The following is a 27,854-nucleotide window of genomic DNA, read 5'->3' as shown; positions in this document are numbered from 1 at the left end:
CCAGTCATTTTCAAGTTGAGGCTTACGAACACCACGCACATCTCTGCATCTCCTAGGTACCATGGCACAACTTACATCAAAGGGCATCAGTCACGTTCACGCCTACGTCTTCTTCCCCCAGGATATTCCGGAAATCTGCACTGGAACCTCCCCAAGAAATGCCCGCTCGTTGCCATTGCATGAGCAAGTGTGCAAGTTGGTGCCCTGTACATGGTAGCAGCAGGGAAAAGAAAAGACATCCGAGGAAGCAGAAGAAGCAGAAGATGAAAAGGCCCGCCACTCTCCCCCGCTTTCTGGGTCCTTTTGTAATCCTCCTGCTCTTCTCTTCGGGTCTTATATAAGTACCTCCTCTTCCCAGATTTGGAGTTCCTTATCCTCTCCTTCCTTCTTCCATCCATCATCCATCATCCATCACCAACCACACTTCCCATCACACCAAAGCCCATCGACGATCATCATCACAACTCACAAAGGGAACCAACCATGGCTCCCAACGCCTATATCGAATTGCATGAAATGCAACCAAATCAAAACCCTCCATCACCACCACCTTACAACCCCAACCCCTCCACGTCCACGTTCACCTCCTGCTCCTTCTCCAACTCTTGCTGCAGCTCCGACTCCTGCTCCAGCTCCTGCTCCAGCTCCTGCTCCAGCTCCTGCTCCAGCTCCTGCTCCAGCTCCTGCTCCAACATCCCTACACCCCCAACCCCCAAATCCTCCCCAATTCGCCGCCCTCCTACAACCTGGGCCTTTCGACGATACCAATACCCAGTCCCAGACATCCCTCTCCCCCAGGGCCTAGGCCAGGGGGCTGGTTCGCTCCCGAGGGGGGAGGACGAGGAGGCGGCCAGCAAGAAGAATCCCCACAGCAGACCGTCCCGCCGCTGCATCACACTGACCGGTTCCTTGGCAAGAATTTTTCTCCTGTTTCTGATTGCTTTTTCGATTTCGTTCGTTACTTATTCTGCTATCAACGATAGTCTTTTGGCTGCTCGTGCTGCTCGTGCTGCTGGCGCTGCTGGCGCTGCTGGTGCTGGTGGTGCTGGTGCTGGTGCTGTCGGGGCTGGTGAGACTTCTGGACCTACGGCTACGGCTACGGCTACAGCTACACCTACTTCCATCTCTACCTCGCAGCCGCAACTGGATGGTCTTGGAGATACCTTGGAGGAGGAGCTACGAGATGTGGTCCCACTTGGGCTTTTGGTGGGTGATGACAAGAAGAGAGACATGAAGCCTACCGAGACGGCTGCGGTGTATCATGTCACCGGCGGGATTGTTTCTCCGCAACTGAGCGGGACGGCGGTGCCGACGTGGATTGATGTTGATGGCCATGTCGATGATGCCGAGAAGAGCAAGGTGTTGAGGAGCAGGGTTGCTCGGCGTGCTGCTATCAACCGCAAGGACAAGTCTAACCAACACGCCTTTGAGACTACTCCCGGTAGCCCTTCTGGCCCCTCATCAGAAGTCGGCCACGAGCAATATCACAACCACGACCACCATGACCAAGACTCCAACCACAATCAACACCAAGACCACGAACTCAAACCCCGCACCCCCGAGGAGAAGGCTGAGGAGAAGTCGAAGGGGAGCGAGAAGAGGACTGACGGTGACGACAAGAAGGACAAGGAAGAGGAAAAGGAGTTCCACTACCACCGTCCCGATCTTGAGGCTATGCGTCAGGCAAAGTCGCCGCTTGTGAAAGCCATTGAAGAGTTTGTTTTGGGTTTCGGGAAGAAGGGTGAGGGCTTCCATCATTGGGAGGACGAGGAGGATAAGGAGGATGATGACAGGGACGGTGACGACAAGCATGACGGCGAGCATGATGACAAGCATGACGAGGAGCATGACGAGGAGCATGACGAGGAGCACGACGACAAGCACGACGAGGAGCATGACGACAAGCACGACGAGGAGCACGACGAGGAGCACGACGACAAGCACGACGAGGAGCACGATGACAAGCACGACAAGGAGCACGACGAGGAGCACGACGACAAGCACGACGAGGAGCGTGACGAGGAGCACGACGACAAGCACGACGAGGAGCATGACAACAAGCACGACGAGGAGCACGACGACAAGCACGACGAGGAGCACGATGACAAGCACGACGAGGAGCACGACGAGAACGAAAAGTCAAAGCGTGACTGGGCCAAGCCGCAACCGCCATACACCGGTCCTCATGAGACTCCTACGCCTGGTGAGATGAACCTGGGAGTGGATTACGGGACGAAAGGGTTGAATAAGATTGTGGGAACTATTCATATGTCTGATGGAAGGGTGAGTACATACCATTTCCCTTTTTCTTGGCTTCTGCTTTTGATTTGGGGTTGTCAATGGATATGCCGCTAACAACACACCAAAACAGACATACTACCCCTTCGGCGACCACTACAAGTATCGCAACCGCCGCCGTGAAGAAAACGACATGGAAGAGAACGATTGGGAAACCATCTACCCCTACGGCGGAAAGCTTCGTTTTGCTCGTCGCGCGGAACCTACTCATGCTGCGAGTGTTGCTACCGGAAGTCCCGCTCGTCCCGAGACTACCCCTCAGGGACATCCTCCTGCCAAGGAAACGGCACGCGCTTCTGGCTCGGCCGCTGCTGCTCCTCCTCATAAGCAGCCTGTGAGCCAAAGTCATGAGGGCCACAAGCAGGCTGCTCCTATTCAGTCCATCTCTCACGCGGAGAGCCAGAAGGGAGGCCACCAGAGCCAAGCTGCTGCTGGCAACCCCAACCACGTATCACAGATTCCCGACGGTCAAGTCCAAATCCGCCCTCCCGCCCCAACTCACGCCACTCACGCTGTGAACGAGAGCCATGAGGGCCAGAAGGAAGGCCACAACCAGGCACAAGCTTCTGCTGCTATTGCTCATACCGCTTCTGCTCCTGCTTCTGGCTCGGCCATTGCTGTTCCTATTCCTACTCCTACTCCTACTCAGGGGCACGCTGTGAGCCAAAGTCATGAGGGCCACAAGCAGGCTGCTCCTATTCAGTCCATCTCTCACGCGGAGAGCCAGAAGGGAGGCCACCAGAGCCAAGCTGCTGCTGGCAACCCCAACCACGTATCCCAGATTCCCGACGGTCAGATCCAAGTCCGTCCTCCCGTCCCAACTCACGCCACTCACGCTGTGAACGGAAACGAGAGCCATGAGGGCCATGAGGACCACAACCAAGCACCAGCTGCTGCTCATACTGCTGCTCATACTGCTGCTCATACCGCTGCTGCTCATACTCCTGCCGCTGCTCCTCCTGCCGCCGCGAGCCACCCTGCCGCCACCAACCCCACAACAACCTCTAAGCACCCTCACGCTCCTCCCCATAGCCATGATCCTGTCTGGGCCCATGGCGAGGGCAAGGACCACATGGACCCAAATGACAAGGAGGACGAGAACAAAGACACCAAGAACCAGAACACAGAAAACGGCAGACCAAAGCCCATCAACATGAAGGGCAACGGAGGTTTTCACCATCGTCGTTCCGCCGTTCCCGGCTCAGTGGGCGTCACCCACCTCGACTGGGCCAATGGCGTCGAGCATGCCAACCTTAACGACTTTAGGACTCGTCTTATCCCTCGTGCTGACGAGGGTGTTGAGGGTGTACAGTGCGCCAACGATGCCGATTGCGGCAAGCCCGGGCACCACGGGGATAACGCCAATGGAACTCCTAACGCCAGCTCTGGCGGGCATCCGGGCCATTCCCACGGCTCTGTCTCTGTCACTGTTTCTGAAACTGAACCGAAGCAGGAGCATGAGCAGGAGATTCAGCATGCTGATGGCGATGGTGATGGTGACGGTGACGGTGATCACAAAGCCACTGCTTTGCATCATAATTGGTGGTGGGACCAAGCGATGATTAGGGTTTTGAAGTGGCTGTCGTGGCTGGGACATATTGGAGGGGGCGGTGTTGATCAGCATCATGCCCATGGAGATCATAAGAAGAAGGGGGATGAAGAGAAGAAGGGAGAGAAGAAGAAGGGAGAGAAGAAGAAGGGAGAGAAGAAGAAGGGGGATGAAGAGAAGAAGAAGGGGGATGAAGAGAAGAAGGGGGAGAAGAAGGAGACGGAGAAGAATGGGGAGAAGAAGGAGACGGAGAAGAAGAAAAAGGAGAAGGAGACGGAGAGGAAGGAGACGGTAGAGGGAAAGAAGGAGAAAGAGGATGCAGTCAAGAGGTCTGCCCTCAAGACCGTCAAGCCGTGGACTCCCCATCCTAGCTTGAAGACCACCACCCCTTCTTCTCCCGACTCTGCCACTGCCACTGACGCTGACATCGACGCTGACATCGACGCTGACGCCGACGATGCCACTGTCACTTTGATTGTCTCAAACACAATCGCGACTGCAACTGTAACTGTCACCGTTACTCCCACACCTGTTGCTCCCCCATCTTCTTCTTCTAACGACGACACCGCCCACACTGCCGATGCCACTGTCACTGCCATTGTGACTGTCTCAGATATAATCGCAACTGAAACTGCCACGGCAACTTCAACTCTCACCATTGGTAACACTCCCGTTGCCCCCCCATCATCTTCTCCTTCTCACGACGACACCGCCGTCATCATCCCCTCCCGCTTCCGCCACCTCGTCCACCCCGTCCACAACCCCCGCGACGTCGCCCCCGACTACAACGGGCCGCACCGCGAAGAGATGGTGATGCCAGGCATCAACGAGCTCCACCTGACGCTCGAAGAAGCCAAGCCCAAGATAATGGACGCCAAATACGACTGGTGGGAGTTCAAGACGCCTCCGGACCTGTACTACGTGTCGGACCAGAACTCGCCGTTCAACCCGTACAAGGGACGGCGGGAGGCGATGAAGAAGGAGACCGAGGAAGCGGCGCGGGCGAAGAAGGTGGCGGAGGAGCACAGCAAGAAGTTCTGGCATTACTTCAAGAAGAGACCGGACGCGATGGATGCCGGGTGCAGGGAGAATAGTCCCGATAACGAGGGCCATGTGTGGTGTCTTGCGCCTGGAGGCGGGGAGACGGCGTACCCCTGGGAGGAGAAGGCGGATGCGAGTGAGAAGGACAAGAAGTTTTGGCATTACTTCAAGAAGAGACCGGATGCCATGGACTCTGGCTGTCGGGAGGATAAGCCGGATGGGTTGGGACGGGTGTGGTGTTTGAAGCAGGGGAGTGGGGATACGGAGTATCCTGATGATAGGGGGTATTAGACGGACGTGAGTTAGACAACAACACACATGGAAAGTGTGTGATAGGAAGGGGTAGGTGGAAGGGTGAAAATGTGTGAAGAAGGAACCGATTGTCAAAAAAGGACGAGGAATAACGGAAAAAGAAACGGCAAACACTTGAGAAACGTGACGGAGTCTTTGCAATCAGGTTTCCTTTTCTCAGAGCGTTGAGGGGGAACGGGAAGAGAAAAAGTGTCAATGGACGAGGATCGAAGCAACGAACGGGAGGAAAAATGAGGGATACACAGAACAACAGAAGATTAGTGAAGAGGGAAAAAAAGACGGAGGCTTTTACCTCGTACAGCTTCGTCTGCTGTCGGGTCACTTACCAGACCCATGTGTTGTCTTGCAAATAGGGGCGCTGTTTCTGGTATGTGAGCTAGTGATACAGTATCCCTTGAGGTAGACAAATGTAAAAGCTTTCGTCAAACTTTTCCGTTTGTGATGCTCATGAGCGATGATTTGATGGCCTCGTTCCGAATATGCTCGAGGTACCGCATGTAGTTCTTGATGCCAACCAAACAGGGACCATGGTCTAGGAATTGAACATCTAAACTGCTCTCAATTTCCATTTTCGGATACTTCGAGTCTTGATGGGTGTAATATGAGGCTGTGATTATCGTCGTAGTCGCGGGGGCATCGAGCATCTGTCATCTGGCAGACAAGGATTTGGCGGCGAACTCGCAACATGGCGAGGAAATAGACAAGCAGAGGCTGCCGGCATGAAGAGCGGATGATGTTTTGGAACCGCCATCTTGAACAGTAGTGGCTCATCTCCTCCCAGATTGTTGGTCGTCGGCGATATGAGTTGATTGCACCCGTGATACCCTAACAATCCGATAGCGCTAGGGGCCTTCTTACCACTTCAACTCATGGCAGGAAATGGGCACTTTGAGCACCGTATTAAAGTTTTCGCCAAAATGAAAACTGTATGAGTTTCACAGCTGTACATATGTTCAATGAGACATTCTTAAAGCAGCCTTATAGTAGCGATGGGCGATGCTACGAGGACAGTTGTCATTTGACAATCCTACTGCGAGCACGGTCCACTGCAACTGCAACTGCCAGTGCTCGAGGGCTCGCATCACGTCTACTTGAGACGGTGACCGACACTCCTGGCTTTCACCAACAAAGCAGCCGGTTCTGCGACATGTCATTACTTTCCTTCATACAATGTGGATTTTGAAGATTGTACGGGCCGTCTCAAGATGATGCTGATGACCCAAAATGAGGAATGCGATGGGAGTTGCATGCGATCGAGGTCCCCTCTGTTAGTGCACGCTGTAAGCTGCCTTGGCTCCCCTTCCTCCCCTTCCTCCCCTTCCTCCCCTTCCTCCCCTTCCTCCCCTTCCTCCCCTTCCTCCCCTTCCTCCCCTTCCTCTCATTCCTCCCCTTCCTCCCATTCCTCCCCGAGCTCCCCGTTGTTCGTTTGAGTGATACAGTCCAACAGTCACCTTGACATGAACAAGAAGAATCCACACCCAATTCCCAACGGAAACCTCATTGGCCTCCATGAAAAAAGGAGCACATCGGACCGGACTCCGAACAAAAAGGTAACATGACGGGATCCATATCCAGATTCCCTTGAAGCTGAGCTTAGCCGCCTCCCAGCTCCTCCCCAAATACTCCCCCCATGTACATTCTTATCCGTACTCACTTCCAACACCTCCAATATCGTTCAACCCGTCTCTCCCCTCTCTTTCCTCTCGCCCCTGAAGCTTCCCAATCCCAGCTTTCCCAACCTCAATCCCAACCGCAGCTTGCTTACTATCACCAGCTGGACAGGTCCCGGAGTCACGGTATCAGTGTTCCTGACCGAGCTTTGTTGTCCGCTAAAAGACAGTTACATATGCAATGTAGTGCACGCATTAGTGCCCTTTCCAGGGTTCCAGTCTGGTACCATGCAGCAGGCCAGGTAGTCGACCTATTTATAGGTGGCGTGGCGTTACACCCAACCGCATTCGTGGTTCCGAACTTTTTGAGATCCCTTCCAATCCCAAGACTTGGCGGAATGTGGTTGGGGGCTGAACTGGCGAACTTGAGAGCCTCTTGATATTACTTAATGTGCATTGATGTGAGCTAAAAGGAAACCTATGCTTGACCGAAGGCATCTGTTCGCAAAGCCATCGTTGACTTCCACCAGGTGTTTGGTGTCCGTCACGTAAGTTCTTCTTCAAGGGGTCGCCGATCGAGATTCTGCACTTCCCCTCCTCTCCGGCGTCTGGGACAAACATCGTGCCCGTCTCACAAGCCGAAGATATGGAAACACCTACCTAACCGGCAAACCCGAAAGCCACAAAAGCGGCTGAACGAGACGAGAGGCACCGAAAACGACCACGTTCTTGGATAGCGGCCAGCCACCTATATACAAATCCAAGCGATGATGGCCTGGACGAGTCTTCCAAATCCCCAAAACCTTCCCCGGCTCATGGAGTAGCCCTCGTGGCCATACAAACGTGTCTGGGACTGTGTGAGACTCGATTGCTGACCCAATCACCAACGCCGTAGTCCGCCACATTTACCCGGTCTGTGGCCCTGTGGTACACTGGAAGGCCCATCACATACCTTTTTTTGTTCCATGCTCCATTCCACCACTGATTTTGTCTTGTTGCCCCAGACATCAGTGATTCTCTCTGGTATGCCACCATTCGGTACCGGTATCGCCATCTTTGACGATCCAGATCCGTTCAAGTCGACCGCGGAACGTAACGGTGCTATATCACCTTGTCAACCAGTCTTTCACAAACCAGAATGTTTCCAAAAATTGCATCCACGTTGCACTAGAACGACCACAAAAGCCTGGTTAGCTTCCGCTGACCTTATTTCCACCAGAAACCAAGACATGTCACCCGAGATTGAGCGAGAAGCCAGAAAGCTTGACTTGTCGAGAAAACCCGGATCAGCGACGGCCGAGCGTCCGGTACAAGACGGTCTGCACCTTCAGCTCTGGGGCTCTTTATGCAGTGTCCCGCACTCCGGTAGCATCCCAGTAGCCATGTTTCCATGGGACTATGGACCATTGACCAACCAAAGGCCGTACGACGACGGACTGTCCTCCTTACACATTTGCGGTCTTTCCTCCACATATATCACCAACGTAGACACCACGCTATTGAGTGAGCAAAATGGACAGATATAACAAGAAGTACGAGAAAGGACTCGAAAACTGGAATTAACTCACCGCCACCGAGAAACATCGCATAAACGAATGCGACGCTCCAATTGGAGGTTTTGGTCCTCAAAACTTGTGCAAGTTCTGGGGCTGTCATCACAGCGCTATCAACACTAGGGCGACGTTGAGGCTCGTGCCGGTGACGCCTTTTGTCACTGTGTTGGATGCAAACTGCAGACCTCGCTGAGTTGGGATTAGACGTTGGGTGGTGGATGAGTACTTGAACAATCCGGCGCCCTTCAGAAGATTCGATCCTGTACTCTCATCAGTCAGCAATCCACCTGGCAGCCAAAAACACAACGGAGGAAAAAACAACACCACCACAAAACTCAACGTCAAGATGTTAACCACCCTTCCCAATCTCAACACCATGACGATCCTCCGTCACTTCCTCCTCCTCTCCACCATGTTCTCTCCCGCCCTGTCCTCAGTCATCAACAACCCCCGCCAAATCGACCTAACCCCACCCGACATTCCCGAATGGAGTCCCATAACTGTGTCCTACTCCGAATCCATCGACTTCGGGGACCTCCCGATTGAGACCCAAGCCCCCTCCTTAGAACCCAGCGGCACCCTCCCGGGCAACGCGTTCCCCGTCGTCTCCCTCCAGCCATGCACTACCACCTTGACCAGTACGGCCAGCCAGCGTGTCTGTCCCCCGACAGACTGGGACGGCACCCTGACCTCCTGGCCGTCAACCACCACCCTATTTAAGCCCGTCAACTGCAACGGGTGCATGTATGTGTCCGTGACGAAGGGCTGGGCAGTTGGATGTCCAAATCAGCATATCAGTGCTACTGTTTTTGCTGCGACTCCCAGTACCACTTGGTCTGAAGTGTGCGAGGGGGCTGCTCTTCCGACGGCGACGCCTTGATACCTAAAAGGGGAAGAGGGATGTTGAAAAGACGGCCAGACATTGTCATGCGGACGGCCGTGGTATATGGAGGATGGGGCCACCATGGTCGTGGATCGGACAGCGAAAAGGGACAAGAAGACAAGGTTGGATACCTTACGAAGGTTGGGTACGACACGTGGGTTTTTGTCAAAGCACAGCGGTTTGAGTTAGGCGTCCGTCCGCTAAGAAAACAGAGGGGGACAGACGGGGTTTGACAGTCAGGATGGATGGTACCTACCTTATCTAACCTCGCATGTCGGACACTGAGTGATGATGGTGATGGATGATAACCTGGTGGTAACCTCTAGAATCACAAACTGAAGTTCAGCAATGACCCGTTACGGTAGTCAAGGTCCAACATGTAGGATTGCTGCGTCATGGAGATGGAAATAGAGTAGCAGAAGTAGGGTACCACCACCGCCACGTTGTGAAAGAATGACAATAATCATGAGTTACAATGGGCTTACTAATCGTCCCCCCAATTATTTGCTACCTACCTGTAGGTACCTGTTCGGCTGATTCCTCCAAGACCAGCACAGCTGAATCTAACCCCATCCGTTCCTGCCCGTGAGAGCGACCAGTGATCTCCGCAGAGACAGAGTGGCCGAGCCCGAGATATCCCAGCTGAAGCTACCTACTCTCAGCAGCACAGAATGATGCACTCCCGCTCTGGGCCGGGGGTGCCGCTGGTAGCAGGCTGTTCTTGGGTGTTTCCGTTGGTCAAAACAACGGCTCGATGAAAGGCGAGTTCCTTGGATGGAGAGTTTTCTGGTTACTTCAGTGTAGTTGTTTGAGTTGTGGACCACCTCATCATCTGGGATGAACCAGCGCACAGTGAGCTCCTCCGTTCACTGCAGTTGAAGACGGGATTGTGGGTGGAAGTTGTCATTCCATGCGGACAGTTCATATTATCTACTGTTCTGGCATAGTTGTTGACCGCTCAGTTGCTCCTGGCAAAAGAAAGAAAGATTGAATAAAAGGAAAAGGAGCACAGCCGACCTCTCTCTCCTCTTTGCCGATGTGAAACCTCCGCCCAACGGCCTTATGCGGGTAGTGAGTGGATCGCAACTTCCGAGACTACCTTAGTCGCATGCTCCGGTCATCTTTCCACTTGTCCTCAACTTGCCAAGTGGAACCCAAAGTCACCTTGTCCTCGCTTCTGAATTCCGACATCTTGGATCACATAAAGACATCGATGCACCGGTTAGAGAGCTACCGGCCACTCATGATCAACATTTGTCCATGGTTGTATTCAATCCTGTCGGGAAAAGTCTACTATAACAACATCGCTTCCACAATCGTTACGTATGCTATCGTGTCCAAAGTTCGCTCGCAAAGAAAGATCCATCTACCCGCCGCGGCTCTTCCTCCTGTCTTGCGCTCAGGCTTTTCCCCATCCTCATCCTCATCCTCATCCTCCAAGCGCCATCTCCATCTCTCCCTCTTCCTCAGCCGACCCATCAATACCCCTCCCGCCTACTAACCTTATTAACCAACCCCGCCCCCCTCCCCAACCTCCCCAGATTCTCCTCCAATATCGCAAGCACGCGCTCATTATACCTCGTACTCGCTCCACTAACATGCGGCGTCAGTATAACGTTCCTTGTGCTCCAAAGCTTATGACCATCTGGCAGTGGCTCGGGGTCGGTAACATCCAGCGCCGCGCCTCTAATCTTCCCCGTTTCCAAGGCATCAATCAAATGATCGGTGTTAATCACCGGCCCTCTCGCAATATTGGACACGAATGTCCTGCCGCGGGTTTCGGTCTTACCCGTCTCGTCGACGAATATCGTGGGGGGAGATGCCTTGTACAGGATCTCGAACTCTTCTTTCCCCAAGAGATGTTTCGTTCCCGGCGTCAGGGGGGTGGAAACAACCAGCAGATCTAGTCCTGACGCAAGGAAGGTGTGTAAATCCTCCTTTGCGGCGCCGCTGAACCATTTACTGGGGAAGATGCCGTCGGGATCACCCATCCCCTGTGGTGCCCAGCCTCGATCTTTGCGGGATTCGGGGGTCGGGCGAGGGTGTAGGGTGTATGCGTGCACGCGCATGCCCATTGCTACTGCCAGACGAGCAGTTTGGCGGCCGATTGCGCCGTAGCCCAATATGCCGACAGTTTTGGCGGTGGCGTCCTCGATGGAGTCGAAGTGTCCGCGGGACCAGTGGGCTTGTTTCTGCAGGGAGAGGTAGTGCGGGAGCCGGTGGTTGAAGGAGAGGTAAGTGAGGATGAGCCATTCGGAGATTTGGGGGCTGTTGTTGCTTGTTAGTCAGTCAGTCAGGTAATGCCAAATGGGCAGAGACGAGGCGGAACCGGGTAGGTGGGGTGAAAGGGGGATTTTGAAGGAATGAGCGGGAAGGGTGACTTTAAGATGTAAGATCGGAACGGAAAAAGAAAAGAAAAGGAGAAAAGTAAACAAACCCATGAACCCCATTAGCCGTACAAAACTGCACCTCCTCCTTCCCATCCCCCCTACCATCCCTAAAAAGCGGATGATCCAAAATATGATTCGCCCCAGCACTAATAAGCTGCACATACTGCAGTTTGGGCGCATCTTTCGGTTGCGGCAGATAAGTAAAAGTCAAGAGGATGGTGACATCTTTCCACTCCTCCACGGGAAAAGGAGGAGGAGGAGGGTTCTCGGGTGATCCGGGTTGCGGCTGGGTCCATTCGGATTGGTGGTATTCGATCACCAAGTCGGGGAAATGCTGCTGGAGAGAGGCGAGGAAGCCGGGTGGGGGAGCCCAGGGGGTGAGAATGATGAGTTTGTGGTTTTTGAGGGTTGGGTTGTTGTTGATTTCTTCAGCAAGGGAGGGGAGTTTGATGAGTGTCATGTTGACGTGGGTGCTGCGGTTGTCGGTGTTGATGTCGGTGTTGATGTTGATGTTGATGTTGATGTCCGTGTTGTTCTTGACCGGGTGACGGATGATGTTGAATCTGAGACGGAATGGATATTTCTATGTCTTCGTCTTCAGACGGGAAGTTGTTGATGGATGAAAATAGAAAAGTTGAGACCTCGAGAAAAGAGGATGGAAAAAGATTACCAATCCCCAATCTTCAAGACGAAAGACGCTCCGGCGACATCGGCGACAGGTAGTGCGATGCGGGGTTAGTCTGGCGCTATCTGGCGTCATTCTCCCCGGGTTTTATGGGGTTTGTTAACCCCGAACCGGCAAAATTTGGCGGATGCGGGTGCGCCGTGGAGACTCGTGGGGACCGTGGGGTCTCGGCATTCTCTCCGATCTCGAGTCTCCAACGATCGGGGACGGATGAACCGAGGTTCGTCTTTGTAAGTTTCTGAGCTTCAAGATCGAAATAATCTCGGGTTCAAGTCAGATTAATTCGTTCAGCCCTACATTGCGACATCAATGATCCTGTTCCCTTTGGGCTTGATTCTGGCGCCACTGAAACATTGGGCTTATCGAGCAGCAGTCAAGTCCTAAACTGATACAGTGGCTTGCTCTTCACTTGGAGGAAGGGGAATGAACATCTAGAGACATTCATGGTCCTCTGATAAGGACCATAGACAGGTTTCGAACAAGCAAAGATGCCCCAGGCAAACTCGCTGCCTTCAATTTTGAGTCCCCTAGGCTGAAGCCTTGAACGTCGACCCAATCTCCCCACTCTTCACATTACTAAACTTCACCTCCGTCCAGCTCGCATCCTTCTGGATATCATCCGCATGACCCTCCTCCGGCAAACACGGCCCCCTCCCTGTTCCGAGTTGCGTCTCCGGATCAGCACCGACGGGGAACGTGCCATCCAATAACTTCATCGCACTCCCGGCATCATGCCACACACTAAACACCAAAACCATGCCCCGATCCAGTGCTTCACCCATTTGTCGCAGCCCGCCCTGGTTGGCAAAAGCGTTGACGCCCCCAAAGACCTGCTTGTTCTTGGCGCAAAACTCGTCGGTGATGGTATCGCTTGCCGAATCGTAGCCAGGGACGGCAATGGTGGAAGTGGTGATCAGTTTGTCATCTTGTAGGTAAAGGCGCTTGATAGCAGATAATTCCTTCTCCCCAGTGCTGGTGGTGTTGCTGAAGAACTGGGTGACGACGGTGAAAGGGCGGGTCGTATCGACCTTGTTGCCCTCGCCGCGACCGTAATAGGGGTGGTGACCGAGGCGGTAAGGGTTGTAGTCGCAGCCGTCTTTGTCGCAGACGGATTGGTACTTGTCGGTACGACCGCAGAGAGCGCCGGAGCACTTGTAGAGCGCGGTGACGTTGCAGGGGTGAGGAGTAAATGCGGTGGCGCGGGAGTTGGCTTCCCAGATGTCCATTTCGTTGCAGCAGGAGCCGTAGTTTTCGAGGTTGGCCTGGAGGCGGTTAGCACGTGTCATCTGGGAAATGGTGAGGACATCACCGGAAAGGAAGAAAGATGCATACCTCGCCGTTGATGAATGCTGGAGTAGGGCACTGGGCATCACAGTAGCCCGTGCCGTAGCTGGCGCCAGCAGGGTTCAACGAGCTCTTACCTCCATTTGCGAGCATCTCGCTGAAATAAAGAGCGCCATTGGTACCACAGGGGAGCTTGCTGACATCCACGTCAAAGGTAAACTCCTTGTCCAGCAGCGAGAACATGTCGTAGGTGGTCTCGTTAGCAAGGAGGTAGACTCGCGGGGAGACGAGACTGGTAGTCCCGTCGGTCCGGTTGACGAAGAGGTTGAGAGTAAGTTCGCTGCCGTTGGCATGGATACCGGACCCAGCATAGTCGACGCCCTCTAGGTTACAGTTGGAAGCACATGTCGCGGCGTCGGGACATACGGCTGGGTTAAGACCGTTGATCTTGCAGTTGATGTAGTCATCTGTGTGTACCCATCTATAGTCGGAGTCGAGGACCAGGGAGGTGTCTTTCTGGATACAGCCACCCGCGACAGTGCACTCCCATGTTGGCAGCTTGGGGTGGACTTCCGGGGTGAGTTTGCCCGCCCGTTGGGCTGTGACGGCGGTGGCCAACAAGACCGACAAGAGAGTCTTTGGTGACATGGTCTGCGAGATTGATACGCAGAACAGAGCTTGTCTTGGCCTAGGAATGGGGACATGCTGAAGAAGCCAAAGGCGAGGTCAACTTATATCGTAAGCTTGCTGTCCAACAATATGCCATCGTAGCCCCCATCATGCCCTTCTGAGACGATCAAGTTTCCCTCCGCGCGGTACCATCCCGTCGAACACCGGCAGCCGGCAATGGAGAGCCGGTGGCGAAGTGCTGCCATAGTGTCCTGCTGCTCTGAATTCTACCCGAGACGGATTCCTTGACGTGGACTGGCCCTTCTTGTCGCATCGAACTTATTGCACCGGGGATTCCTAGAGGATAGCTCCCCGTGTTTTGGTGATGATCTCCATGTCTGGTTCTCTGGTGGGTAAATCGGAGGATAAAGCAAATGGGATGATATGCTGCCGTCCCGGAACCAGGAATGCCGTCTTTATGCTGATCTCCTAATGCGCGCAGAGAAGAGTGATTTTCGGTTGTAGCGCGTCATTCTTTGCGATTTGTTGTTCAGTCGCAAAGACAGAAAAGGTGTTGGAATTGGAAAAAGATGATGATGCGGGGAAAGAAAGGTCCGGGATCGAGCACCGACAAACGGAGATCATTGCGGGGGAGCAACGGGGCCGAGTGGGACCGTGTCTGCCCTGAAAGCGGAACTGTGTCAAGCCTAACTTTCTCCAAATGTCAGCCACAGAAGATGTACCTGTGGCGCTTACAATTGGAGATGTCGTAAGCCCCACCATGCCGACGATTACGTTATCGCCGCTTTCCCAACTTGGCCTCGCCGTCGGCGAAGATTCACTAATTCCAATGTTTACCTTCGATATCGTACAACGACAAAATACGGCGACATTGTGAACGGCAAGCTGTTGACACTTTGCACAATCGATCACCTACGATACCTCCTCCAAATCGTCCGTTTCGCCGCCGACCAAACACAAACACACACGCCAGAACCGATGTCGCAACAACAGCTTTCCCGGCTTCTCCCTCTGCCGGACGAAGACCTCAAGCAGGTCTTAGACTACGCCTCGACGCTTTCCAAGACAGAAGCTATTGACCATTTCACAAACCTCCTCGGTGACTCTCCCGCTGTCATCGATTTCATCTCGACCTTTAACTCTCGTCGTGCCGATCCCAAAGCGCCTCCAAAAGCGCCCGCCCTGTCCTCTGCTGCCCGAACACCATCAGCACCAAGCTCAGCACAGAACTCGGCTCCGAATTCAGACATCGACCGAGTCCCGAAGACTCAACGCAAACCCCAGAAAAAGAAGGCACCACTACAAGCCCAACCTTCTCGACAAGTCACGAACTTTGCCCTTGCGCCAGGGACGAAGGCCTACAACAAGAAGGATGCCGATCTCGAATACATCTCGGCCTCCAAGTCAAAGCCGGCAACACCATCGAACGAACAAGCAGGAGGGCCCAGCAAGCCGCCACCACCGTCAAAACCTACCGCGCAACCTGCTCAGCCTACACAAAAAGCACCACCATCTGCCCACGGCACACTGGTCTCTGACCTAGGCAAGCCAAAGCCCAAATCCAACCCCGTTTCTCGAACCTCGACACCCGGCCCGAGCAATGGCAAAAACGCTGCCACGAAGATTTCCATAGCAGGCGGTACCCCCATGCACGGCGCCTCCACCGCGCTCTCGGACCTCGACGACGCGATCCGCCAACTCGAAATAACCACCAACCCAACCCACACCTCCAACACAGCCTCCGGCATCGCCTCTCGCCGCTGCAACTGCGTCGCAGCGCGCCATCCCCTCTTGGCCGCCGCTCCAAACTGTCTAAACTGCGGCAAAGTAATCTGCGTAAAAGAAGGTCTAGGGCCCTGCACTTTCTGCAACCACCCCTTACTCTCCCCCGCCGAAATCCAGCAAATGATCAAAGAACTCAAAACCGAGCGTGGCCGCGAAAAGATGGCCGCCGACCGCGCAGCCAACCGGAAGGCTGACGTCGGAGCTGTGCCCAAACCATTTGCCCGACCGAGGGGATACGGTGATGAATACGAGGATGCGCCTACGTTGCAGGAGGCTGCTGCCAAGATACAGGCTCAGCAGCAAGCGCAATCAGCGAAACAAAAAGCCATCGAGCAGCGAGATAAGCTGTTGAATTTCCAAGCGGAAAACGCGCAAAGAACAACAGTGCGGGACGAAGCGGCGGATTTCGATGTCAGCGCCATGGGAGGTAGCATGTGGGCTTCTCCCGAGGAACGGGCGTTAGCACTCAAGAAGCAGCAGAAGCTGATGAGAGAAATGGAGTGGAATGCCCGACCGGAGTACGAAAAGAGGCAGCAGGTTGTTAGCATTGATCTTGTCGGGAAGAAGGTTCTCAGGAAGGTGACGACGGTGCAGAGACCTGCTACCCCCGAGTCCGATCCTGAGGAAAACAATCAGCCGAGTGTTCACCACGTTGCGCCAACGCAGAGGACGAGCGGTGGTGGTGCGTTTAGCAAGAATCCGTTGTTGGGAGGCATGATTAAACCTGTTTATGAACCGGCTGATTCGAAAGAAAAGGGGGTGGAACAACTGGAAGGGAGGAGGGATAAGAGTACAAGGTGGAGGAGGGTGCAGGATGATAGGGATGATAATGAGGCTGTCATTTTGGATGGGGGCATTTATGGTGGAGGGAGGACTCAGGATGTGAAGACGGATGCGATGGGTGGTGGGGATGATGAGCCTGCTTGTGGTTGAGTTAGTGAATGTGGTTTGATGTTATGGCAGATACTGGAGAATGCGGTGATATCCTCAAATTTCCTATGTGATCGTGATGATGCCTAGAGGTGAGGACGTCGTCAAGACTCGGTGAAGACAACCAGGTGGCCGCCATCCATCAGAAGGGAAGTCAATGACCACTCAGAGGTGTCATCGGGTATATTTGACTTTTTGTCAACCATGTTGAGCGATAATCTTCAACAATCAGGCGCCCTCATGAGGCCAGGTCTTGGTGTTTCGGACAGACGAGCTGAGACGCCTGAGAGACATGGCTTGCGATAAGAGCTTCGGTCACGATAAGAGTTCCTCGTCTGCCCTTGAATGCTCCACCTCGATCAGCCTCACCATCAAGGTCCTCATCGCGGCTTGAGTCGGCATTCGTGATGGAAGCATCGTGCTTCAAGCGCCGCACTCAAGTTGCAAGTCCTACGTTACCCTTAGCTGTAGTGACTCGCGCGGCTAGTTGGTCTGTTGGTCAATGCCATCATGACTCAATCAAAGGGCATTGCGGCTGTAATCATGTTTGCTTTTCACATCGTCATGAGCCCAACACTTGGTGTCGTGAACAGAGCACCTGAGAGCTTCAGCTCGAGATAAGAGATAAGAGTTCCCCACTGTGACACTGTTTGGACTGACCGAGGAGCTCACATCGCAGCTCTCTCCTGGTGATCCCCGGATCAACATCAGCCTTGCCGTTCGCCTCGTTCCGAGTGGTGCTCCTGGCGAACTCGCGTACTGATCCGCTCGCCCAGCTCGTCTGTCTCCGGCGGGGCCCATCCGCGGCAAGGAGACCTCACTTCCCTCATACGAGCTGTGACGCTCGTCACGGCCGAACGGAACTGAAACCAGCAACCTCGAGACAGTTGCAACATCAACAACAAAGAGTGGAGGTGGCGATAGTAACATCTGATGTTTGTCCACCCCTCGCACCCCTCTCAGAACTCTAACTCTGTTTCAAGCGAGCGAATCATCGTGTTCCCAACTCTGCTGAGCCCGAGATTTTTGGTTCAAGATAGGGTGTCTGTTTGTCTCAGGTGCCTGGTAACCATAGAAGTGTGGTGTGTACCCCCATTCTTGATCCTCAGTCCAGTCGTCATCCCCTGAAAATGACACGGGAACAAACGGGAACAAACGGGAAAACGGGAGAGTCAAGAGTGTGAAAAACACCCCGCATGTTGTTCATCATTCTGCAGCAGAAGGAAAAAAGCTTCCCGTATGCAAAGACAAACTGCGAAGATTGTTCGTCACTTTGCCATGCGTGGTTGGCTTGAGAAGGGACTGGCCCGGTGATTCGGGACAGCTTCCAACTGGAACAAGTGAACTTTCTCAAGCTTCAACATGCGAAGAAACGACGACGAACACCAAAATGATCACCCGTTCATCCAATCAGGTTCCAACGATAAGCAAAGGCGGAGCCCCACGTGTCTGCAGTCTGCACTGCACCGGCCCCCACATTCTACCGATCCCCTTGATAGCAGGGGCAGGCATCGAAGGGCAGCGCCACCAGCAGCCACTGGCATCGACTCTGATTCCGTCATGAGATTGGATAAGAAAGTCATCCAGTGGCCAATGGGGTTCTTAGATAAGAGTCGATAGGCTGAAGACGGCTGATGCGGTGCCAAGGAATTGGAGAAAGGGGAAGGGTGTGGTCAACGGATGCCACGACGGAAAGCGCTGGTGGCGACGGCCGATAGCGGGGATTGGGTTTTCTTTGTTCGTGAAAAGAGAGAAGAGGACAATGAAGGACGGACAAGGCGAAAACTAAACTCCATTCTAAGAAGATGAATTGGATGGAAGAAATGAATGACAGATAGAGGTGAGATGATCAAGGATGGAAACACCAGAGGTGAAAATAAGCATGTGTATCCCCGGTTTTAGTTATTTGTGAGTCTCCACGGCGGGAGATCAGAGGTCAACAGCGCAGTAGCGTATCACTGCACCTTCCGTCCCCGTCTCACTGCAAACACTCCACTGACGATGGAAACACCAAAACTGGGGACGTTTTGTGACCCTTTCTGACCATTTCTGACCTTTTGGATGGGTGTGAATGGTTGGAGGGTCTTGGAGGGGCATCACACCGCGGCACAAGGAGAGAATGGGCCGATGATCGGTGGAACCCTCTTTCCTCCGTCGACGACTGTTCCTTCTGTTCCTTCCTCTCCTCACGGCAAGAACTGATCCAAAGATAGAAAGAGCGAGTTCATGTCGTGTGTCTCTGTTTCTGATATTCTCGGACACGGATGATGGCATTGCAATCACGAGACAGAAACACAAACCGCAAACCGCAGAAACGGAAAAGGCATTGGACCGATTACCGGCCCTTCTTTTTGTTCCAAATTCATCCATTCATCCCACTTCGACAAGAACCCAAGCCACCCTCCATCAAACGATGGCTTCCATCAAAGAATTGCCTCGGGGGTAAACGGGGGTTAACCGACGGCCAAGGTGTGGGCAATGCGGGCGTGGAATGGGGACGTCATGGGGGTGTCCATCAGGGTATCATTTCACATCCAAGGGTCTCAGTTGAAAACAAGTGACCCGACTGGATATGGACTCGATGCTATTGATAGAGGTACCTTTTAGCAGTTCGCATCAATCCCGTCCCATGTCTACTCCAAATGGACCCCGCGCGCCCACCTTTACACACCGCGCCTAACAGAAAGTCCAGTCCAGACCAAGACAGACGCAGTGGCATGTTCGGACGGGATCGGATGAGAACGTGAAAGTCACGGACAACCTACAGTAACCGCTGGCAGTACGTACGGTATCTCGCTTTCCAGACCGCATCGGCCCCGGCATAGCACTGCTGGCTGCGCTGTAACTGTGAGGCCGAATTCCTTATCTTTGACCGTTCCCGTCGCCAACGTGCGCGCGTCTTTTTCTCTTCTCGCTCTCACCTCTTCTTTCCATTATCCTTTGTTCTTCTTACCCAGTTCTTAAACACGTTCAACTTCATCGGAACGTGATTGTTTGTTTGTTATTGCGACTGCGACTTGCGACTTGCGACTTGCGTGCGAACTACTGCGAGCTGATCTGCTAGCGAGGTGTTTGGACTTTTGCGACGACATTACCACTCAATACGAGGATACCCATCCATTACCATTACAGACCTAATACCTACGACACAACAACCACACATCATCATAATGGTTCGTCACCGCTGTTCCATCAAAACCAGTCCTGTCAAAGCGACTTCTAGATTGCCAATCTTCAACTCATACACCAACAAAAAAGAAACAGGACAAGTTACTAACATGGATCAATCATCACAGGCTACTACCAAGGAGTCCTTCGCCTCCAATGCCGCCGGCTTGGCCAAGTTCCGTGATCTCGACCAGCGCGGCAAGAGTGCGTTTACCTAGGGGTACACACCGAAATGAGCAAAACTGACATTGCCACAAACAGTCATGGCCGAGTACATCTGGATCGACGCCGAGGGTATGTACAATTCCACCGAATGTCAAAAGGGAAGAATGTCAAACTGACAAGGTGTCAAACTTACAGGCAACACCCGCTCCAAGTCTCGCGTACGTTCTTATCTTATCGCAACCCTGTTCGGGATCAGACCACCACGGTCATCACCCCTCTCGCCAGCAATTGGAAGGGATTCACCGAATGAAGGATCGAAAACTGACTTCTCACAATGAACAGACCCTCGAGGAGAAGCCTGAGGGCCAGTACAAGCCCGAGGAGCTCCCCATCTGGAACTTTGACGGTAGCTCAACAGGCCAAGCCCCTGGTGAGGACTCAGACGTTTACCTGTAAGTCATCCATCCGCCTGTGCTTTGGACAGGACTTGAGATGCCGATACTGACCACCATCACCCGTGCAGGAAGCCCGTCGCCGTGTACCCGGATCCTTTCCGTCCTCCCAACAGTAAGCCGCCAGCAGCACTCATCTTACGTCTTTACTGCACGTAGTGGCTAACCGCACGCAGACATCCTCGTCCTCGCCGAATGCTGGGATGCTGATGGCACCCCTAACAAGTACAACCACCGTCACGAATGCGCCAAGCTCATGGAGCTTCACGCCAAGCACGAGCCTTGGTTCGGTCTTGAGCAAGAATACACCCTCCTCGATTTGAACGATCGCCCCTACGGCTGGCCTCAGAACGGTATGCCTTTCCATCAGCCCATTCACCCCATGTACATCCACTAACAACATCCAGGCTACCCCGCCCCTCAAGGTCCCTACTACTGCGGTGTTGGTGCCGGCAAGGTTGTCCAGCGCGATATCGTCGAAGCGCACTACCGCGCCTGTCTCTACGCCGGTGTCAAGATCTCGGGAACCAACGCCGAAGTCATGCCCGCCCAGTGGGAGTTCCAAGTCGGTCCTTGCGTCGGTATCGAGATGGGTGACCAGCTATGGCTCGCCCGTTTCTTGCTGCACCGTGTAGCTGAGGAGTTCGCCGCCAAGGTATCGGTCGATCCTAAACCCATCCCTGGCGACTGGAACGGTGCCGGTCTACACAGCAATTTTTCTACGGCCGAGATGAGGAAGGAGGGCGGCATGAAGTATATCGAGGCGGCGATCAAGAAGTTGGAGGGAAGGCATAAGGAGCATATTGCTGGTGGGTTTTCCTTCCCCAAACGAGAAATGGGATGAAGAGCGAAAGCTAACGGGAGAAAAAAACAGTCTACGGCGAAGGCAACGAGAAGCGTCTCACGGGTCGTCACGAGACCGGCGCCATCGACACCTTCACCTACGGCGTGGCCAACCGTGGTGCGTCCATTCGTATCCCCCGCGAGTGCGCCGCCAAGGGCTACGGTTACTTTGAGGATCGTCGTCCTGCTTCTAACGCGGATCCTTATTCCATTACTGGCATTATCAGTATGTTGTTTCTTTCCTCTCATCCTATTGCTTCTTGCCTTGACGGGCGCTGACATGTCATTTACAGTGGAAACCTGCTTCGGTGCGGTCGATGATGCGGTTGAGGCTTAGACGTAGACAGGCTTGTCCATTCAAGACAAGATGGAGTCAGAAATTTGAGGGGGAGGGCAAGGACAGTTCAAGGATCCGGGACAACAGTACGGACAAGGGAACGGATGGATGGATGAATGGATGATATGGGTTGGTAATGATGGATTATGGATGGGATGGTTAAGATGATTTGAACAAAAACGAGAAAGAGAAGGCTCGATCTCGGATTCGCTACGGCTATGGAAAGGGTTGGTGGTATGGATGGCTTGGAGTCGTTTGAATTTTCAGTAGGGTATTCTCGTGAACAGACTAGATAGGCACGGAATTGAATGAAGAACAAATAAAGTTAAAACTCATAACTCCTTTTCAGGAGGCGAAGTGAAGTGGGGTCACTGGACTGGTGCGAGACGGGACTGAGAAGGTGGCTCGGTGTGGCACTTGCCATTTCATCTGACATTCAGGTAAGTCCGGTCCCGTCACCGTCACAGCGGGAGTGCCTTGAGGAAGATGAGAAGGATAGTGACCCCTATGAGTACCGTACCCGCATTATATCGGTGCATTCTATCCATCCGTCATTTGATTGATCTCCGCCTACATCCATATGGACTTCGGCTGCACTGGCCACATTAATCCACCTTCTTCATCCCGCCGGGAAGGAAGCCTGGCTCCCCGTGCCTCTTTCTTCAGCATTAACCCAACCCAACGCAATCACGATTGTCGCTTCCATCTTTCGGCGCATTGAATGTCAGAGAAGCAGACTCCATCGTCCGTCGTCGGTCTCAGAGGACGGTAAGTCGGATCATTTTTCACTCAACACTCAGAAGTGCAATTCGATATGATGATGTCAACCATGACTTCAGTTCTGGATTTCGACCTTCCCATTGCTGACTTTATAATTTTACTTGATCATCGTCACTCATCATTCATCACCTTGTACCGACCAGGGATCGATCGATCGATTCGAATACCCTCTTCCCCTTCTCCGCCTGAATAATCGACGCCTTGGTATCACCTCCCGTCTGTTCACAAAAGCCGCAAACCGTTACCGTCCTAATCTCGAACCCCACCAACCTCTTCTTGATTTCTTTTTTCGGGTTGAGTGCTAGGCCACATCATACACGGCATATACCAGTCCACTGTCCCAACAGCAAGCGACAGACAGGTGTGACAGGCGCGACAGTGTACCTAGTAGTAGGCTTGCAACTCTCGGGGTGTCCTTGTCGATTGCCCTAAACCTGCTGGCCGAGAGACTTGGGTTTATTGATGGCGCCAAAGAAAACAACCAAGCCTCAGATCCCCAACATTTCACATCGCCATTTGTTCCAGCTTTCCTTGCCCAAGTAGGTACCAACGATTCACACACCGTCAACAAACCACAAAGCGTGATCACCTGCAATCCCCAGGATTTCGAAACTCAACAGCATTCCTAACCATCATCATACTCATCAATCATGGCGACTATCACCTCCACCCTTTCCCCCGCCTCCCGTGTGAGCTTCGACTCCAGATCTGGGGTCTGACAGTCGAGCCTCGCACGGTTGAGATCCGCGCCTCCTTGGTCCGGCAGCCACAAACTCAAAACGTTAGTAGCGCTAGCGCTGAAGATACCTCTACAGACCATCACCATCACCACCATCATAGCTCTATCGCGCCCCAAATCGTTCGTTTGCACCCCCCCAACCCCGTGCCTGCACCTTTACACACCTGTCGCGAGGCTCGCGACTATCTCACCTCCTCGACTGCAACTCCTCCTCAGGATGGGCACTACAGGTACCAATACTACCAGCAAGCCTTCAGTCAGTTACCCGGCAACTATCTCAGGCTGGGCTTTGAGGCGGAGCCACAGCCGCTGCGCCGCTACACCTGGGTCGATTTTGACGTGGACATGATCTCCCTCGGGGAGACGTACATGGAGATCTGCGAAGCCCATTACCTGGATATTCGGCGGTTGAAGTTTGCAAGGGATAGGTATGCGCTGATTGGTGGCGACAGCACAAGCACAAGTAGTGGTCATGAATTCTTCAGCAGGTGCGAAGCCGATTTCATCGAGGGATTCACCAGGGTCGAAGAAGTGCACGTCGTCTGTCTGGGCCCCCGCGGGCTGGCGGATTGGGAAGACATCCATGCAGAGAAGCGGTTCCCCTGAGCCAAAGATAGGCTGTGGCTCATCGATCCGAGGAACGGCAGCATGGTCAACGCGGTCGATAATGACGAGAGGGCAGGAGAGGAGGAGAGTTGCGGTTGAGGGTCTACACTTATAGACTATGGAGCCAATGCTCAATGGTGGGTGTCTTTATTAATCAACACTGGCACTTGGTATGGAGCCAGCCGTGTATGCGTTTTCCTGTCTCCCGCCAGGATTCTCCCGCCGGGCTGAGGCTGGAGGGAACATTGGAAATGTATTTTGTATCTAGAAGGCTGGAACGACTCTTACAATGAGGCCTATAGTCTTTTGCAGGTAAGTTATATGGGTTTGCGAGGAATAATTCCGACAGGCATTCTCGAACAGGAAGAATCGAGACTCGCTCGTTTGGAGAAAACATCATGAGGGCTCATTGGCAAGAAGAGCCTTTTGGAAGTGAAGGGCTGGGAGATTTCACACACATTCTGATGTTGTTGCCACCAGTTTGGTGCTTGACACTGACATCTGTGACGGAGTGGGAGGTTCTGTTCAACGGAGAGACTTCTTCCAGATATGTACAGGGCGTTGATTTACAAGTCCAGTCAAGCTAGGTAACATTATTCATCACGGCCATCTTGAGTTTTGACGAGCCTTCAGCGCATCTGGACTCGAAATACCTGGCTTTGAAACAATGTCTGTATTCAGGTTGTCTGATTTCCATCAATCGGATAACGAGATAGACTAGAGATAGATAGGTACCTAGGGATCAGGGGCGATCATTACGACTCCTGCTACACAATCCCGCAAACAGTCGGAGAGTCGTGCAGCTGAGTGTTTTGACTTGGTGCTATCGGTGGGAGCTTCACGGCCCTCTGCCCGCAAGCAAACGAGGAGACATAACATGGACATCAGCTCGGTCTTTTTGGATCTAATGACATTACACAAGAAGCATGACCACAGTAGCCGTGACTGTAGAAGTGACAGCAGAAGCAACAAACTTCCCTCGGGCCCGGCAAAGATGAGGAATGTTTGGTCACCGTTTTCGCACAAAAGAAAGTTGAGTGTCTCGCTTTCGTGAGAGTCGCCGTAGGGATAGACCAGAAGACTGTATACTAGATACTCTAGAGGTAGAGATGGCCACTAGCGAACTCTCAACTCTGCATACCTTAAGGAACACGTTGCAGATTTCGGCTGGTAAGCCAATATCGGTACATTTCTTCTAGACCTCCTCAGCATGGCTTCCCAACACGGCCTGATGGAAGTCCGCGGTATCTCGTGGACGGACGAGCTAACCGGTTCACAGGTGACATATTCCCCTTTGCGCCGGTGCCGAACTGCCATGCCCCGAGTCCGGTTTCCGATGACCTGCGGTGTTGTTGTTGTTGTTGTTGTTGTTATTTTTAACGTCTACTTCCGCCTCCCGTAGGGCATGAGACGTGCCGCACCGGTGAGTCTAGCATACAAAATTAAGAGCAATGCCCTAACTGTCCACCAAAACCATTAATCCGAAGGCAAACCGAGGCCTATTGCCAGTATAAATCATGTGTTGCCCATAGCGTAAACGCGGACCAACACTTATAATCGAATCACCCAATGGGCGATGACCTGCGGTGTGCTTTGAGGAAGCACTTACTTCCACGAGTTGCTCACCACGTTCTTGTCCTTGCGGACGTTTTCAGGAAGAAACAATACCTCCATATGGCGCTTTTCCCAGTACGGCTGCACCCGGTGATGAGAAAGGTTTTCGCCGGTTCATTCCCATCTATGGCGGATGAGATTCGAGAGCTCGCGAGAACTATCTGGAGATGACAAACGGTTGCACTCACAGATGGTCAACAGTGGTCCGCCCGGCTCTCGGCTTGGGTCCCTCTGTCTCATTGTGCTTCGGCTTATGCAGAAACAACGGGAACAATGAGTCCCCAGACCGCTGCCAAACATCCACAGAACAAAACTCGACGATTGTAATATTAACTTCCACCCGGGAGCAAAGCTGGCCCCGACTCGGGATCCTTTATTGGCGTTAAGTTCAGATCTTATCCCGACACGCCGACAACGATATCAGACAGATTCGTGCCGCTCACAGCAATTACGTATCTATTCCTTTGCGCTGGGTTGCCAGTCACCCATCTTGACCAAGATGCCCCTACGTGGGACACTGACGTCAGAGAAGAACATAAACTCGCCGTCGTACTGTGACGAACCGTTACAAGCACAGGAGTATTATCGCCGGGATAGAGCAATAGAGTAACGGAGTAGTAGCCGAAAGGTACTGGTAGATTGTGATAGCTATTGCTTGCTAAAGAGCCTAGTATTCAGGAAGCCTGGGGAGGCCTTCCTTTATACTGGTCCTTCAGTATGGCGCCGGCGCCCGGCGCGGCTCTGATTGGTCTATCTAAGTGCTTATATAAGTGACCCCTGAATGGATCGTAACACGTACCTAGGCCACGATGTATTGGTGGGGTTCGGTTCTTCATCATTGTCATCAAGTCTGTGACAACTCATATCTTCCGGCCCCAAAGGCCTGTCGAACAATGGACACTTTCTCAATTGACCTCTGTCCCCGAACCGTCTGGCCTCGGCCCTCGCCCTCCCATATCCGGGAAGAATCAGACCGACGGCTATCAACCTGGTTTGAACTTTCCAGTCTTTACCTTCCCGCCCATCCATAAGAAGAGGGAAGAGGGAAGAGGCGAGGAAGAAGCCGACGGCCGCTCCCTCAATAACAGGACCTCATTGTACCAGTAGTAGATCTTCCACGTCCCCCAGACCGACCATGGTTGAGGTCTCCAATCGTGGAACGATCATGAGTCCGATTAGGCACAGCCGCTTGGGAAAGAAACAAGAACCGCCATCATCACTCTCTTATACTACCACCCCCGCGACGCCACCAATGCCGCCAACCCAACATCGGGGGTGGAGTGGTTGTTGAAAAAGGAAGAGATGGAGTTCAACAAGAAGAAGAGGGAGATGGAGAAGAGACGAAGGGGAAAACATCGCTACCACACCAGCATAGCAACTCCCTAAGGTAGGTTGCTGGCGCTTGCCCTATCTTACAAGAGGCTTTAGCACTGAGAAAAAACATAACCACGCCATCAGCAGCACTAATCAAGGCGCTCCTGGTCAACGGCGCAGTGTAATGGAAGGGCTGGGATATCGAATCACTCATCGATGAAAGACTCACGTCTCCGACGCGTCCGGTAGCCGGTATGTTCCAGTCCGGAAGTCATTGGTGTAGATACAAACCCCAGTAACCACAACCATTATAGGAGACGCTCAAAAGGATCGAAGTCGACGTCCACAACCCAGAGCCGCCCGGCCTCAAGAATCGTTTCTATTTTCCCGGTTAAGACCTGATTTCGTCGATCCGAACCAGGGATCACAAGGAGAAAGTACAGGAGGAGGTCTGGGCAAAGTACACGAGCTACGCGGTCTGGTACATCGGGAAAATAAGTAAGCTGGAAATTGGTTGCTAATCGCTTTGATCTGCTTCGATACCTGAAGATATACTTCGCATATGGTGGGACATCTGGCATTTAGGACAGAAGTGTCAGAGTGATATAAGCTGGTGGGTTTTCATTTATAACCGCCTAAATGCCGAGTTACCTAATAGAGGCACGTAGTCCAACTCAGTGCTCATCCGCTACTAGTCTGCGCCTAGGTCTGGCGAATTACCTAGGTACATTCTTCAACAAGCTCTTTTTTTTGTTCGGTTTACTATGACGGGCAGGGGTCACCGTGACGCCGTCCAACTTTTCCCTCTATTGAAGTCCGACTTGGCGGGCACTGCTATGGAACCGACTGTCGATTTACACCCCCTTTGGCGACCGAAAGACACTAC

The 27,854-nt window shown here is 53.1% G+C and overlaps 6 protein-coding genes across 6 annotated transcripts; 4 read left to right on the top strand and 2 right to left on the bottom strand.

The window, feature by feature from the left end:
- Positions 1-483: 483 nt before the first annotated feature.
- Positions 484-5,179, top strand: SMAC4_09044 (uncharacterized protein; the record flags this gene model as incomplete). Its single annotated transcript, XM_066090884.1, has 2 exons — positions 484-2,283; positions 2,372-5,179. 2 exons carry the CDS (start codon positions 484-486, stop codon positions 5,177-5,179), a joined length of 4,608 nt encoding a protein of 1,535 aa, XP_065946638.1.
- Positions 5,180-10,501: 5,322 nt separating this feature from the next.
- On the bottom strand, positions 10,502-12,135 carry SMAC4_12937 (uncharacterized protein). Its single transcript, XM_066091171.1, has 2 exons — positions 11,684-12,135; positions 10,502-11,514 (listed from the first exon to the last, which is right to left on the bottom strand). The coding sequence occupies exons 1-2, from the start codon at positions 12,094-12,096 to the stop codon at positions 10,725-10,727; spliced, it is 1,203 nt and encodes a 400-aa protein (XP_065946637.1). The 5' UTR covers positions 12,097-12,135; the 3' UTR covers positions 10,502-10,724.
- A 300-nt stretch (positions 12,136-12,435) lies between these two features.
- On the bottom strand, positions 12,436-14,547 carry SMAC4_09043 (uncharacterized protein). The gene is made up of 2 exons (XM_003348959.3): positions 13,654-14,547; positions 12,436-13,583 (listed from the first exon to the last, which is right to left on the bottom strand). The coding sequence occupies exons 1-2, from the start codon at positions 14,251-14,253 to the stop codon at positions 12,849-12,851; spliced, it is 1,335 nt and encodes a 444-aa protein (XP_003349007.3). The 5' UTR covers positions 14,254-14,547; the 3' UTR covers positions 12,436-12,848.
- A 666-nt stretch (positions 14,548-15,213) lies between these two features.
- SMAC4_09042 (uncharacterized protein) lies at positions 15,214-16,953 on the top strand (the record flags this gene model as incomplete). The annotated part of the gene is made up of 1 exon (XM_003348958.1): positions 15,214-16,953. One exon carries the CDS (start codon positions 15,214-15,216, stop codon positions 16,951-16,953), a length of 1,740 nt encoding a protein of 579 aa, XP_003349006.1.
- A 1,916-nt stretch (positions 16,954-18,869) lies between these two features.
- Positions 18,870-22,264, top strand: SMAC4_09041 (uncharacterized protein). Its single transcript, XM_003348957.2, has 10 exons — positions 18,870-20,123; positions 20,247-20,322; positions 20,380-20,412; positions 20,479-20,501; positions 20,626-20,735; positions 20,807-20,850; positions 20,912-21,088; positions 21,143-21,544; positions 21,610-21,804; positions 21,872-22,264. Exons 1-10 carry the CDS (start codon positions 20,121-20,123, stop codon positions 21,913-21,915), a joined length of 1,107 nt encoding a protein of 368 aa, XP_003349005.1. The 5' UTR covers positions 18,870-20,120; the 3' UTR covers positions 21,916-22,264.
- A 1,081-nt stretch (positions 22,265-23,345) lies between these two features.
- Positions 23,346-24,040, top strand: SMAC4_09040 (uncharacterized protein; the record flags this gene model as incomplete). The annotated part of the gene is made up of 2 exons (XM_003348956.1): positions 23,346-23,384; positions 23,438-24,040. The coding sequence occupies 2 exons, from the start codon at positions 23,346-23,348 to the stop codon at positions 24,038-24,040; spliced, it is 642 nt and encodes a 213-aa protein (XP_003349004.1).
- Positions 24,041-27,854: the final 3,814 nt, after the last annotated feature.

Source organism: Sordaria macrospora, chromosome 3, assembly GCF_033870435.1.
Source record: "Sordaria macrospora chromosome 3, complete sequence".
Lineage (NCBI taxonomy): Eukaryota > Fungi > Ascomycota > Sordariomycetes > Sordariales > Sordariaceae > Sordaria > Sordaria macrospora.
The sequence above is the reverse complement of the archived record's forward strand: the minus strand, read 5'-3'. Positions and strand labels throughout refer to the sequence as shown.

Coding starts and splice junctions, on each gene's coding strand:
- SMAC4_09043 (XM_003348959.3), bottom strand. CDS start 14,253: ATGTCACCAAAGACTCTCTTGTCGGTCTTGTTGGCCACCGCCGTCACA. Junction 13,584..13,653: donor CAGCATTCATCAACGGCGAG/GTATGCATCTTT, acceptor AACCGCCTCCAG/GCCAACCTCGAAAACTACGG.
- SMAC4_12937 (XM_066091171.1), bottom strand. CDS start 12,096: ATGACACTCATCAAACTCCCCTCCCTTGCTGAAGAAATCAACAACAAC. Junction 11,515..11,683: donor ACGGCTAATGGGGTTCATGG/GTTTGTTTACTT, acceptor AAGCAACAACAG/CCCCCAAATCTCCGAATGGC.
- SMAC4_09041 (XM_003348957.2), top strand. Junction 20,851..20,911: donor TCCTTTCCGTCCTCCCAACA/GTAAGCCGCCAG, acceptor AACCGCACGCAG/ACATCCTCGTCCTCGCCGAA. Junction 21,545..21,609: donor GCATAAGGAGCATATTGCTG/GTGGGTTTTCCT, acceptor AGAAAAAAACAG/TCTACGGCGAAGGCAACGAG.